The sequence below is a fragment of the Sebastes umbrosus genome, chromosome 19, assembly GCF_015220745.1.
Source record: "Sebastes umbrosus isolate fSebUmb1 chromosome 19, fSebUmb1.pri, whole genome shotgun sequence".
In the NCBI taxonomy this organism is placed as follows: domain Eukaryota; kingdom Metazoa; phylum Chordata; class Actinopteri; order Perciformes; family Sebastidae; genus Sebastes; species Sebastes umbrosus.
In genome coordinates this window covers 7,329,834-7,343,625 of record NC_051287.1, presented here as the reverse complement: position 1 = coordinate 7,343,625, position 13,792 = coordinate 7,329,834, and the positions used below count along the sequence as shown (strand labels likewise).

At 40.6% G+C, this 13,792-nt stretch overlaps 1 protein-coding gene across 4 annotated transcripts in view; it reads right to left on the bottom strand.

Annotated features, from left to right (window-relative positions):
- The window catches only part of LOC119478069 (WD repeat-containing protein 7), a 96,561-nt gene that overhangs the window by 49,250 nt on the left and 33,519 nt on the right, over positions 1-13,792 (bottom strand). For 2 of the 4 annotated variants that reach the window (XM_037752480.1, XM_037752482.1), the window contains exons 20-22: positions 11,901-12,038; positions 7,304-7,422; positions 6,458-6,581 (exon numbers count right to left, since the gene is read on the bottom strand). In XM_037752480.1, coding sequence (XP_037608408.1) covers positions 6,458-6,581; positions 7,304-7,422; positions 11,901-12,038 — 381 coding nt within the window. The remainder of the gene's footprint in view (positions 1-6,457; positions 6,582-7,303; positions 7,423-11,900; positions 12,039-13,792) is intronic. The other 2 variants (XM_037752481.1, XM_037752485.1) reach the window with 2 other exon arrangements.

The window sequence follows — 13,792 nt, the reverse complement described above, 5'->3', positions numbered from 1 at the left end:
GTCATTTGACGGGAATAAATCAATAAAGAAACACAGTGTGTAGGAAACACATGTTGACGAAAAGACATAAAGAGCAGACTAGCATACATGTATGCAGTGTGTTCAGTGTATTTTAAGTAGCATGACCATACAAGGTATTTAAATGACTCTCCTCACCCTCAACAATGTGTGAGTATGTGTGTGTAGTAAGCTCAACACACCAGGTTTCTGTGTTGATCCTTATTATCAGACTAACTGTCCTGGTTAAGTAGCTAATAAAGGTTTATTGGGCCTCCTCCTTATCTAGAGAATTAATGGAAACACACACTCACACACTCACACACTCACACACACAACCTCTTTATTTAGTGTTTTCATTTAGCCCTTATCTCTCCATTGCCAATTAAGAGTGGCTTTTCATTAGCGGCTGGGCTAATGAATGATGCTGCGCTAATGAATGAAGCGAGTAAAGGTAACAGAGCCTACGCTGGGCTAATCTCCGGGAAAACAGCCTAATTAATGAATTACACACACACAGACACACACACATGCAGTCCTCACACTGTTTCCCTGTGCGGGAAAACAACGGGCAAAAAAAAAAAAAAAAGCTAATTTCAGAAATTACATCATTTGTGTTGAACCCCCCCACCCCCAAATAATTCACAACACACGAGGACATGAATACCAGAAAAACACTGTAATTACACACATTGTAATTACATTGATTCATTCTGGTTAACATTGTGCATCATGTTCCAATTAACCTGCTCACACACACTGCTGACAGCTCAACATAATGACCACACACACACACATGCACACATACAAAGACAGAAGGCCAATACACAGCCTGGTTGTTGATTATCCGTCTCAAATGTTAAAGTGATAAAAACTTAATTGAACTTAATTAAAACATAATTGATGCTTCGCTGTGATTGGACACTGATGTTTCTACATAAACAGCTCTCTCTCTCTCTCAGTTCAATTTCAGTTTACCAGAGCTCTACTGACGTGGAACACAGCAGTGTTTGGAGCCAAAGGAGATGATCAGAATAGAAAAGAAGAACCAGTAAAGATGATAAATGATATATTCCGATTGGCTGGCAGGTGTCACTGTGTTTGTACTGTCCAAAAGGACACCCTCTATCGGCTTAGACCCTTGATTCTGAAACAGAATTACAATATACCGCATGGGAATTTATGCATAAACAAAACATAATACATATACTGTAATTTTTAGGGCTGTGAATTGATTAAAATAGTTAATCGCAAATTAATTGCACATTTTTTATCTGTTCAAAATGTACCTTAAAGCCAGATTTGTCAAGTATAAGAGTGGGCAAATATGCTGATTTATGCAAATGTATGTATATATTTATTATTGGAAATCAATTAACAACACAAAACAATGTCCAGAATATTTTCCAGAAACCCTCACAGGTACTGCACTTAGCATAAAACAATGTGCTCAAATCATAACATGGCAAACTCAATGCAATGGCGCCGTCGTTATCAGCTGTAACCGCCGTATGACCGCAGTGCAGAGCAGCGGCCGTGAGCTAGCCAGCCAGCCCGGTTACGTCAACAAAGCACAGAGAAGCTCAGATTACAACACACACAGAGGGAGCCATCAGCTAGCCATTACTCCACTATATCTGTACATGGACAATACGTGTTTTATTCAATATTAATGTTCTGGATATTGTATAGAGAATCTCTAAGGTATGGTTAGAGTTAGGCATCTAAAACACTCGGTTAAGATCAGTGGTCACATTATAAATTGCAGGTCTGTGACAGGACATAAACTCAGGTTTCCTGCATTAGAGTCAGACGAGCTACACGCCCATCCACCACCCCGACCTCCACCACCCCGACGATCCACCTCGCTACATAAAGGACACACTGCCTCCTGCATTGGCACTTGGTATAAATCATGAAGTGCGGGATGGTCCGATATTCTGCACATTGCTGATGGATTACTTTGCATGGATGAAATGATGTCACTGCAATAACTTTCCAGAGCTACGGAATTGCGTCTGATAATAAACCACTGAGCAGATTTGGTTAATTCTGGTATGCATGTGTTGTTTAAGGTGGTTCATCTTTCATTCACACACACACACACACACACACACACGTCGGGCCTATAACTCAACTGGCGAGGGAATGAGAAAGAGAGAGACGCAGGAGCTGAGGGAGGTGGAGGAGGGGTGGATGACAGAGGGGGAGGAGGAGGCGTTGTGCCCTGCTCCAAGGTCAAGCTTGTCATGTCAGCCATGACACATAGCTCCCAGCATGCCTTGTTAACCTCCAGGATCCCGTCCTCCTCTCTTCTGTCTGTTGCTCTCTCTCTCTCCTCGGTTCCTGTTCTTTAAATCAAAGTGTACTCTCCTCTTTCTAAGCTTCAATTTCTTTTTCATTTTGAATCTTTTGTTTCATTTCTTCTTTTCTTTTTTTAAGAGCTATAGATAAAATGATCAATGATTATGTTTTTTTCTGGTAAGATGAGGCAGGTCGGTTTCCTTTTTAGCAGCTGTGTTATTTGAATTATTTTTGAAAAACACATATTTGAGATATGTATTTTTATTTTTCTATTTAAAAACAGCAGGAAGATGTCAAACCTTGTCACTGTCTGCTATTTCTATCGTGCTTCTATTTATATTCAATGTTCATTACTTATTTATTTTTTTGTATTTTAGTGTTTTATATATCTAACAAACAATAATATATATTATAAATAGGGCTGTCAATCCATTAAAATATTTGATCAAGATTAATCGCATGATTGTCCATAGTTGATTGCACATTTCTTATCTGTAAGGGAGATTTAATTTCACATATCTTGAGGTCAGAGGTCAAGGGACCCCTTTGAAAATGGCCATGCCAGTTTTTCTTCGCCAAAAAAGTAGCGTAAGTTTTGAGCGTTATCAAGCGTCCTTCTTGACAAGTTAGTATGACATGGTTGGTACTAATGGATTCCTTAGCTTTCTAGTTCCATATGATGCCAGTATCTTCACTCTAGCTTTAAAAATCCAACGAATAGAAAATCGCAAGTTTTGTTAATGCGTCAAAGAAACTAGTGGCGTTAAAACGAATATGCGTTAACGTGTAATTATGGCGTTAACTTTGACAGCCCTATATATATAAATAAACTACATAGAAGATATATATGGAAGAATATAAGGCCAGTCAATGTCAACTCCATCCACCCAGCAATGAAGGGAAAAAAAGGGGAAAGGAAGGGGGGATGGGGAAGGAAAGATGGAAAGGACGGAGGGTAAAAGTTGGGATAGAAAACCAGTAAAAGAAACAAACAAAACAAAGTCGAGAATGAAAAGTAAGAATAGTGAAGAGGAGGGAGAGAACAAGGGGAAGGAGCAGGATAAGGAGCAGACGGAAAGGAAGAAGGAAATGAAGTGGAAGAGGGAGGAGAGGTGATGAAGAGACAGATGCCAAAAAGAAAAAGGCTAAGAGGAGGAGATGAGAGGATGACAAAGAAAAGCAAAGGAGAAGAGAAGAGGAGGAGGCGGTTCTTTAACAACAGCAGGTTCATGAGTTGGGCGATCGGGGCCAGATATTAAACTAAAGGCAGAGGAGAGAGAGGAAATGGTGACTGCTGTTCAGTGATCAAAGACACAGCTTCACACACACAGTTTGACCCTAACAACTGGGTGTGTTCATGCGTGTGTGTGTGTGTGAGGAGGAACAATGCTGGGGACTTTGGTTAATCAAGTGTGTGTGTGTGTGTATGTGAATATGAGAGTGTAAAGTGTGTGTAGAGCCCCTCTTTATCAATCCAGCCCCCCGCCCCCATCCCCAGGTTGAGTCTTTCTCCCTGCCCAGCCTTGGAGGCTGTACTCTGGGCTGCCACTGCCCCCTTTCTACCCCCTGCAGCTCTGGAAGTCTTTCACCCCAAAGATTAAAGTCCCCATGAAATGAGAAATACTTTTTCCCCAGTTTCAATCATGTGTCCCTGTGTTAATTGTTCATTTACCTCCAGTATCACAGTATTATAAATCTCTGTCTTTTCTCTTCCTGTAAACAGATATTTAATGACTCATCCTGCACTCGGGGGGGGGGGGGGGGGGGGGGGGGGCGTTTACAAAAATTCATCCAATCAAATGAGACTCTGGGCGAATCAATAAACTGTACGTTCTTTGTAGCTAACAGGGCAATATGGAGAGAGACAGGAAGAGGTGTGTTTTTGGATATCAGTGGGCAAAAATGCTGTTTTCATTTCCAAAACAATGTGGCCGAGGTCTGATTCATTCAAGGCAAACTTTCCGGATTTTCAACCGACTCTGTGTCCCTGCAGCGCGGCAGTACATGCAGCGAACGTCCATCGGATTTGTGGACGTCTCTTTCCCAATGTAAGTCTATGGGAAAAAAAGTATTTTTGGGCCAAATGGCATCACGTGACGGACATGGAAGGTATAGCACCGCCGTTTGGCCACTGCGAAGATTTGCTTCAACGCCCGGCACTCTTCCTGGGGGGCTTGTTAGAGACGCTCTAACTTCAGAGGAGAGCGGTTTCCCCCTGCTTTCAAACTTTATGCTAAGCTACGCTAACCATGTCCCTATTTAACACAAAGAGTGAAATTGATGTTCTCATCTCACTGTCAGAAAGACTAAACTGCTCCTTCAAGGTGAAAAGCAGCTAATTAAACACTGCAGTGATGATAAAGACAGGGGTGGACAGTTTATGTCTCTCCCTCTGAGTGCAGGTTAACAACTCCTGGTCGCCTGTTTCCTTTGTGTTAAAGCCCTTTAAACGCGTCCTGGAGAGCTGAAAGGTCATGGCCACTGCTTTGGATGGGTGTGTGTGTGTGTGTGTGTGTGTGTTGTCTGGTCAGCCCCATGCAGCGTCAGTGGGGCTCAGTGACATTTCCTCTCACTAAAAGCTAATGGATAAATACGGGTGTCTTCCTTCAAACACCGACCACTCTGCTGCTGGAGAGGATGAGCTGAGAGACAGACGGACATAAGAGGACTACAGAGAGCCTATTTGATAACAGTGTCAACAGTGTGAAATAGGTCCAATCGCTCCACTTATGTTCCATCCCATGAGAAGGACAACAGAGTGAGCGTGTGAGAGGTGTCCAGTATACAGTATGACGATGATGTTTTGTTTATTTTACACTGAAAACTAAAATCTACAACTGATTTTAATATGTTAAAATGTTTTTTAGAAGTAGATTTTGGTGGATTGTTTAGACGGAATAACAGAAAGTTTACGAGCAGGCCGCCACGTTGTTTCCTGTTTGATAATATTTGTCACCCTCCTCTTTATACATGCTTCCTAGTGCTAGTGCTGGTTAGCTTCAGGATTAGAGTAGACCTGCAGTTATTATGTGATGGTACGAGAACGTTGGGGCCAAAACACAGGGTCAGAGACCAGAAAGGGTTAACACACCCTGTTTTACAGGAAGGAAAAAAGGTTGGATTTTGAGTTCAAAATGTGTGGAAATTACATATTTGGTGTTTAACAATAGAGCAGCTTCAGATTCAAAAGACTTCTCTAGAGGATTCAACACATTCCCCGACTTTCCCATGATATTCCAGGACCAGCATGGAGTCATCTTACTTTCTGTTCCAGTCTTGCTGTGCAGCACACAGATCAAATTCAATGACCCTTTAACCTCGCTCTATCTCACTGTCTCTGTCCCCCTCCACCCCCCTCCCGCCAACCCCCTCCATCCTTCCCCCGTCCCCTGAGGTCACCGGCCCATCGCTCCCCCACCTCCCCCGCCTGCGGTACTGCTGTGGTAACACAACACTGACCGGTGCCCGTTTCCATGGCAACTGTTCCCCTGAGAAACCCCCAGCATCCTCAGCAACCACAAGGCAACTCCCGAACACACACAGACACACACACAGCATTTTAGTAGGCTGTTTCTAGTAAAAGAAGGTGGAGATTCACCTTTCTTCCCATCAGCAGGTGTAACTATAGACAGAGAGAGAGAGACCAGGGAATATACAGCAGACAGACAGAGAGGAGAGAGACAGTGAAGGAAAGAGAGAGAGAGAGAGAGAGAGAGAGAGAGAGAGAGATAGAGAGATAGAGAGATAGATAGATAGATAGATATTTCAGATTTGTTTAAGTAGGTCTTTTGTTGCACTAATTGACCAATCACAGCTTTGTAGGTGGGATTAAGAATGGGCATATCATCTCCCTTCCTTCATCATAGCTAACTAGCTATCTTGCTACATCCATGGAAAACAGTGGCCACAAACACGGCCCCAAAAATAGAGACAATTGGTGATGCGATGGATGCAGATGTATTTACGGAAATAACAACTCTTAAATCGTCATATATCTTTAATCGACGTGAAAAACGTTAAGCTAACTGATCCTAGAAACCACTACCACAACTGAAAGTAACATTGGCTGGATGGATACGTCAGGCACGACTGATTAGGGCAAACCAAAATTACCCCCGCTCCCAACAGAAATCAGCGAACAGTGTGAGGTACTTACGGGAGCTGACAGTGTCCACATACTGAGGCAGGTAGGGAGCCCACAGGTCGATGGTGTCCTTACGTCCCGATTGGCCAATCCTCCTCAACTCAGCCAACAGGAGAGCTTGTGCTGCTTCTCGCACCTAAAACCGCACAGAGGGTAAAGTTAAGACTATGGCTATTCTGATAAGTATTTTTTTTTTTTCCAGACATGCCCACTTTATGATAATCACATGCAGTTTGGGGCAAGTCATAGTCAAGTCAGCACACTGACACACTGACAGCTGTTGTTGCCTGTTGGGCTTGAGTTTGACATTTTATGATTTGAGCATATTTTTTATGCTTAATGCAGTACCTGTGAGGGTTTTTGGACAATATTTTTCATTGTTTTGTGTTGTCAATTGATTTCCAATAATAAATATATACATACATTTGCATAAAGCAAGCATATTTGCCCACTCCCATGTTGATAAGAGTATTAAATACTTGACGAATCTCCTGTTAAGCTACATTTTGAACAGATAAAAAAATGTGCGATTAATAATAATCAACTATGAACAAACACAATTAATTGTGATTAAATATTTTAACCGATTGACAGCCCTAAAAATAGCGTTTTATTTCTCTGATTCACTGCTTTGTCCTCACTAAAGCCACCCCCTTACTTCATTCACTCTATAGGAGTGGCCAACTTTGAATGCCGTGTGTCTTTAAAATCATCATCATGTTGACATTGTGTTTCTTTCAAAACGTGTTTGCTGTTGATAATTCAATTCAGAGTAGAAAAACATAATTCTTAGGAGACAGGGTTGGCCCAAAAAGGCTTAGCTTGGACCTGTGCATACAATGTGTGTGCGTGTGTTACCTCCAGGCAGCGGTCCTGCCATCTCCTCGCCAACATCTCCAGCAGAGGAGGTCTGAACTTGTCCAGGCCAAGGAGGTCAGGGAGCATCACACAGTGCATGGCTGCCAGCTGGCTCCAACCTGCACAAACACACATACACACAGTCAGAAAAGACTACATGGAGGACCAGTGGGTAACTCTATATTCCAAAACCTCTCATGTGCTCATACACACATCTCACTCTCGTCACATAAAAACACTTTTTTTCCTTTTCATATTATAACAGGCAATATGAAAGTGTTTGGACAGAACAAATGACATGCTGATAATTTAGCTTTTTAGTAATTGTTTTCTGATTTTGTGCACAAGTGGAAATTTTGTTCCGATGGTGGCAGGAAAGAGGAAAGGTCAAGGGTCAACAAATTAATTAGGATTGGTCCTCTGGGGACCAGGCAGATTTTATTGGAAATCTGGTCAGTAGGTATGAAGATATCTTGCTAATGGACTGAAGTGTTAGATAAATCCTTTGATATCACAACCATTGTGGAAAGTGAAAGAAAAATTGTTAAAAAACTGATCAAACATTTTACTTTACGTTTAAAAGTCGCACATGAACACACTGCAGACAGGAGATTGATATCGAGTGTGTATTTCCTGTAATGTTAAACTATTCCTTTAGGAGTTTGAAACACTATTTTGGTCCAATTTGCCCCTTCAGCTTGAAAAAACTATGTTTCCATATGACAGCAGTGAGTTTCTCACATCGTTACACACACACAAACACACTGACTTCTTACTTATAAAATCCTCATATAAAATAAAAACACACTAACAACAGTTAAACACAGGATGGGAATATTACCGGCTAATATTTGCAGTCTTGGTTAGAGCAAAGTGATTATTTCTGCTAACCAGAGCTGGAGTATGTTTGATGGCATTCAACAGGTAAACAGATAACAGTATACAGCACTGTCAGGTGGATCGACAAAAGCCTCATAACGATACCTTGGCATGATGAACTTAAGTGTGTTTTATTTCATTCAGCAACACTGCAATGTGTGGAGGAATTTACTTGAAAACAGAGGAAAACATTAGAAAACGTGTGTAGGGTTTATAAGTGTTATACATAACACTTTTTCTCAGTAGCATTTACCTGAGTGACTGATGGAAAACTAACATTCAAAATGTCTTGGTATCGCTTTAATAGGGCTCAAATCCAGCTGTATATGGCATATTGTATTGAATATTTATATTTTACACCAAACACCAGAGAAATGTAAACCAGGTTTTACATGTCTGTGACAAAGAAAATGGACTTAAATGTTTGCTCGCCGATACTCGACATCAACCAAGCACCTTAATCACATATATTGGTTTAATATATGTTTTCCAGGGAAGATGCATGTATGTGAAATGCACTTAAACGGACAGTGAATGGCTTTTAACCAGGTAAGAAATTCCATACAAATTTCTTATCCAAGGTCACCAACTTACCTCCGCCATTGAAATATACAGGGAAAACTCAAACCATTAGGCGTATTACAAACATATCACATTCAGGAATATTCTATGTAGAGGTTGACAGATTGATTGTGATGAATCACACAAAAATGACAAATATTATCTCAGTATCGGGAATCCGAAAATAAATCGGTCAACCTCTAGTTGCAACATTTGCATCACTGTCTTGCAGAAACCTCAAATGTAAAAAAAAGAAAATGTAATTTAATTTCAAGCGACAGCTGTGAGAGTGTTGAGATAAATTTGATGTTACACACAGACAACATTTCTTCATCTGCTTTCCTCACCATACCTTAATCTTGGGTGTGTGACTTCACTGGGCTATACGGTTAGTGTAAGATGTTTTACTGTATGCCAATTTCATGACTAATTTGTTTTACAAATTGTGCTTTTAGTTACCAAAAATTGTGGTTGACAATGGCCAATGTAGTAGATGCCTTTAAGCACAGTTAAAAAAACAAATATTACTGCTAACTTCTTTTACAACGGTTGCTGCAGAGCTCTATTCCTGCTGGTGCTACTAACTACTACTACTACTACTACTACTACTACTAAAGCCTCGGACATACCTTCCCCGGTTTTATTCATACTACAATTGAGGGTCCGTATCAGTCTGACAATCCACGCATGCAATCCCTCCATTCCAGTTTGTAGCATTAATGTGTTGTATCTGTGGCTGTTGAAGGACTGTAATAAACCCTTACAATCATTTAAATCGGCCTGAATGTAATGATTGGACGAGCTCCCTGCCTACCTGCCTGCCTGTGCGCACTCTGCCCGTGCACTCATTGCGCGTCACCAAAGTCTGATAATCGTGGGGGAGTGGCTTCGGAGGGAGGCCTGAACAGACGGACTGTCAGTGTTGCCGACTTGGCGACTTTCTCGCTAGATTTAGGGACTTTTGGAGCTAGTTAGCCACTAGCGCTAGCTACTTTCATTGGAAAAGAGTTGGCAACACTGGGCTCGGTTTTTTGGTTGGATCATTTTTAAATATCTAGTGTACTCTTGCTTGCAAGATCACCAAACCTGCCTTGGAAAACAAATTATATAAATGAGGGTAAAAACAACCATCCATTTGTTATCTTCTTCTTCTTCTTCTTGACAAACCAACTAGAGGTGCATAAGCCACTTACTGGACTGGAGTGTGGAATGAAACTGGAGCATGCAGAATCGGCGCGTTTGCGCAGACATACATTATGGGATGCAGATCCACTTGGGGTCCGCGCGAACTCTCACGGACATGGGCGGTTGACGATATTTATGTCACAAGGACCAAAGGAGACCCTTGCGAACGCGGAAAGTATGAATTGTCTTTTATACTTTTGCTGCTCCTAACAACAACAACTATCCTTGCCGATGCTACTAACTACTACTGCTCACAACAAGTATTACAGCTGCTGCTGCTACTACTGCTGCTAACTACTCCTGATAGTGTATACTATTAATAATAATAATGTTTCTGCTGGGCAGTGTTTTGGGGAAAAACATGGTATAAAAAACTTGACAGATTTGCTAAAGTTGCTGTTTACCTCTACAGAAAATTAGAGGTTAGTTCTAAATATTCCTACTGGGAAGGAATAAGCCTTTGTGTGCATGCTTGCTGTTTTCTGGTACAAAACTAAATAAAAACTGTAGTCTCTGAAAATTGGAAACTTAAGGTTATCAGCTTTGAGAGGCACTTGATTTCCATATAGAAACCACAAAGGTAGAACAGTTTAGATCATTTGGGAGCACATTCATTGTTTAGGTGGATGGGGCAACAGGCCTTCAAGGAAAAAGCCAACATCCTGTTAAAAAAACAAAAAAATGTTTATGATAGCTATTTAAAAAGAAAAAACAGCATTAGGCTCCAAGAAGGACACCAGAAAGTCTCCTATAAAGTTAAGATGAACTCTTTAGTTCATTTAATACAAATTACAATAATTAATTCAAGAAATAAGTTATCATCCAGTCTTCTGTTTTTAACTTCAAAACGGAACTTTTACAATGTATGCCTCTTCAAAATGTACTACAGTGTCAGATGGATGTGCTGCAACTGAAAACAGAGGGACGGCTAAATGTCAAACCAGGGAAAATCTTCATTATTTTTTTTTTGTTGATCCGTTTTAAATTGTTTTTGTTTGCTTGTTTTTTCCCCAGTGACACAGTGGAAATAGCAAGCATGCAAACAGTGAGCTTAGAAACACTGAAATGTCAGGACACACATGGACATTCAGACAGACAGGTAGGCTTAGAGACAGAAAACAGGACAGGATTGCACAATACTGCTAACAAATGAAAAAATACAACAGACCAGGGCATAAGGACTGTGGTCAATTCACTCTCAAATGCATCAGTTCATCCAAACATTAGTAAAGTAAAGCTGTTTGCTGATGACACAGCTCTTTGTCTCACCAAATTTTGCTGCACTAGGAAACTGGTCCTGGGTATTTGTAATGATTATTGAATTTGTAGCAGATTGGCTAAAAATATGCAATTTGCACCCTTTTCACAACATTGCAAGGCCAAGGAAAATATTGTAATAAGATATTGAGGCCAATTGGTTGAGATTGAGGTTTGATTAATTTCCCATGACCAAGTCAGATAGACACTTGACCATTTCCTGTGCCAAGTGTTTTGCAGCATTCACATCTGGAGACCCAAAACTATCAATTTCTTCAACTGACTGGATTGAAAGTGGACTGAACTCAGCTACGATGGACAGACAGATAAACAAACAGCGCTGTAGACCAAAACAAGGACAAGGACACTGCAAGGAACTGGAGCGAGATACCGGAGATTGGAACATTGGCTGAAGGAAAAAGCAAGACTGATGCAAAGAGGTGACTAGACATGGCGAGAAGAAGAGTAACAGGAAAAAAAGGGTGGAGATGAATAACTGATGGAGTGAAGAGAGGGGAGGTGAAGAATTGTGAAAAAAACAAAAATAGGAATGGAGAGCGAAAAATTAAAAATACAAATGGGAAGGAGAGAAGGAAGGGATGTAGGAAAGAAGATCTAGGAAGCAGAAGATCTCCAAAGACAAAGCTAAGTAACTGAGAAAAAGAGTATGACTGCGAGACTGTCCCTAAGCGGTACCCGTCAGTTCAGTCTGTACCTTCGTTGACTGAGGGGATGTTATAAGCAGGGCCGGGGCTCTGGGAGCCAGGGGCCCTCTGAAGAAGGCCCCCAGGGGCCCCTAGAACCCCAGCAGTGGTAGTAACAGTGCTGGTGTTGGCTGTGGCAGCTACAGCAGCTTGCAAAGGAAGAGAAGGAGAGAAATAGTCGAGAAGGAAAGATCAGGTTAGGAAGATATAAACACATAAACTAGCAAAATGGAGAGATGGGATACTCAGTCCGGCAGCAAGGAAGAAGAAAATGTATTTACAACACACAAGAACAGAAAACATAAGGAAGTCATTACAAGAAAGGAAGTAAGAAGTTAAGAAATAATGCATATTAAATTAGCTTTACGCTAATGCAAATTAAATCAACTATGGCAAAACAAGCCATGGATCCAAAAGAAGAACATTGCTATTGGACGGTTCTGCAGAACCCCGATTGCGTTCGTTTACATTTTTTCAATGACAATCACCAAAGTCTTTAAAATACCTTCAATACCTGCACATGTCAACTAAAAGTATGGTTAAGGTTAGGGGAGAATGTTGGTTATGGTAAATAAACCATGATTTAGATGTGGTTAAGATCAGGTAAAGACTGCGGTTATAGTTTGCGACAAAAAACAGACAATAATTGCAGGTCTGTGGCGGGCGGCGAGCTGCAGTCTCCTATACTTTATAAGAAAGTCAGACATGGTACAAAAATATCCACCACCCTGACAAATGTTTTACACCCCTCTGTATAAATTACACACAACTGCATTACAACTGGACATATTTCTTGATTTGCTGAATCATCCAATGAACATAAATCCCACGGACAAGTTGCAGAAAGTCCAAATCAAAGGATTACAACAAATCGATTTACGCTGATCCATTTCTTCCGCTAATGTTAGCCATGTTAGATTTCCCCCAAACCTACAATGCAAACTAATATTATCAGTAAGTATTAGTACTCATTAGCAGTCGATTATTAGAGATCAAACCAGCTACGAGTAATTGTTTAAGTAGGGGTTGATAATGAGCCCAATATTTTTGACTTTACCTATAGTTAACTTTCTTGGCCAGCAGATGCAGCTGACATTATAACGGTAAATAAAAGCTGATAACATTAGCAAGATTCCCACAAAGAAACAAATCTTGGCACAGTTCTAACATATTCTACTGTAACCCCATCCGTTCAAAAACATACTGTATTCTCATGTAGTAAAAGATTGATTTGGACTTTCTCCTGCTCTGTCGGTACGTCATCTACAAACTGGCTCGGTCCTCATCTAATGTAGGTAAACGTCCTCTGGACAGTGTTCCCACTTAGCTACAGGTAAATCAAATATGGCTGCTGCGTAATTAAAGTCAAACACCAAAAAAGGAAGTATGTAAAGGAGGAATACTGAATATTTTCTAAAAAAAATTATTCACACAAGTAGTAACAAGCAAGTAAAAGGGAAACTTACAAACAAAACATCCACAAAACAAAAAAGTTAATAATCTAAAAATTGCAAAACAAAAGGGGAAAAAGAAGCATATAGCAATAAAATAAAGCAGAGGGGAAGACTTCCTATAGCAGATAAAAGTGACAAGATATAAAAAAGAGAGGTTCATAAAAGGCCAAAATAAAGCACCAGTGAAACAAAGATGACTCTTTATTTCCCAGCAAGCACTTGGTGAAGAGATTAGAAAAAGAGTTGTTAAATTAGATCGTTACACCCAGACAAACTAAAGCACACACAAATCCTTGACCGGGACATTCAGGTTTCAGACTGAGGCACTAGCATTTTATTAACCCATATTCATTAGGAACACAAACCCTATTTCCAAAAAGGATGTCTAACAATATACCTGTAGGTAAAAATATTATGTGCTGGTTCAAATAGTAATAAGAATATAGATT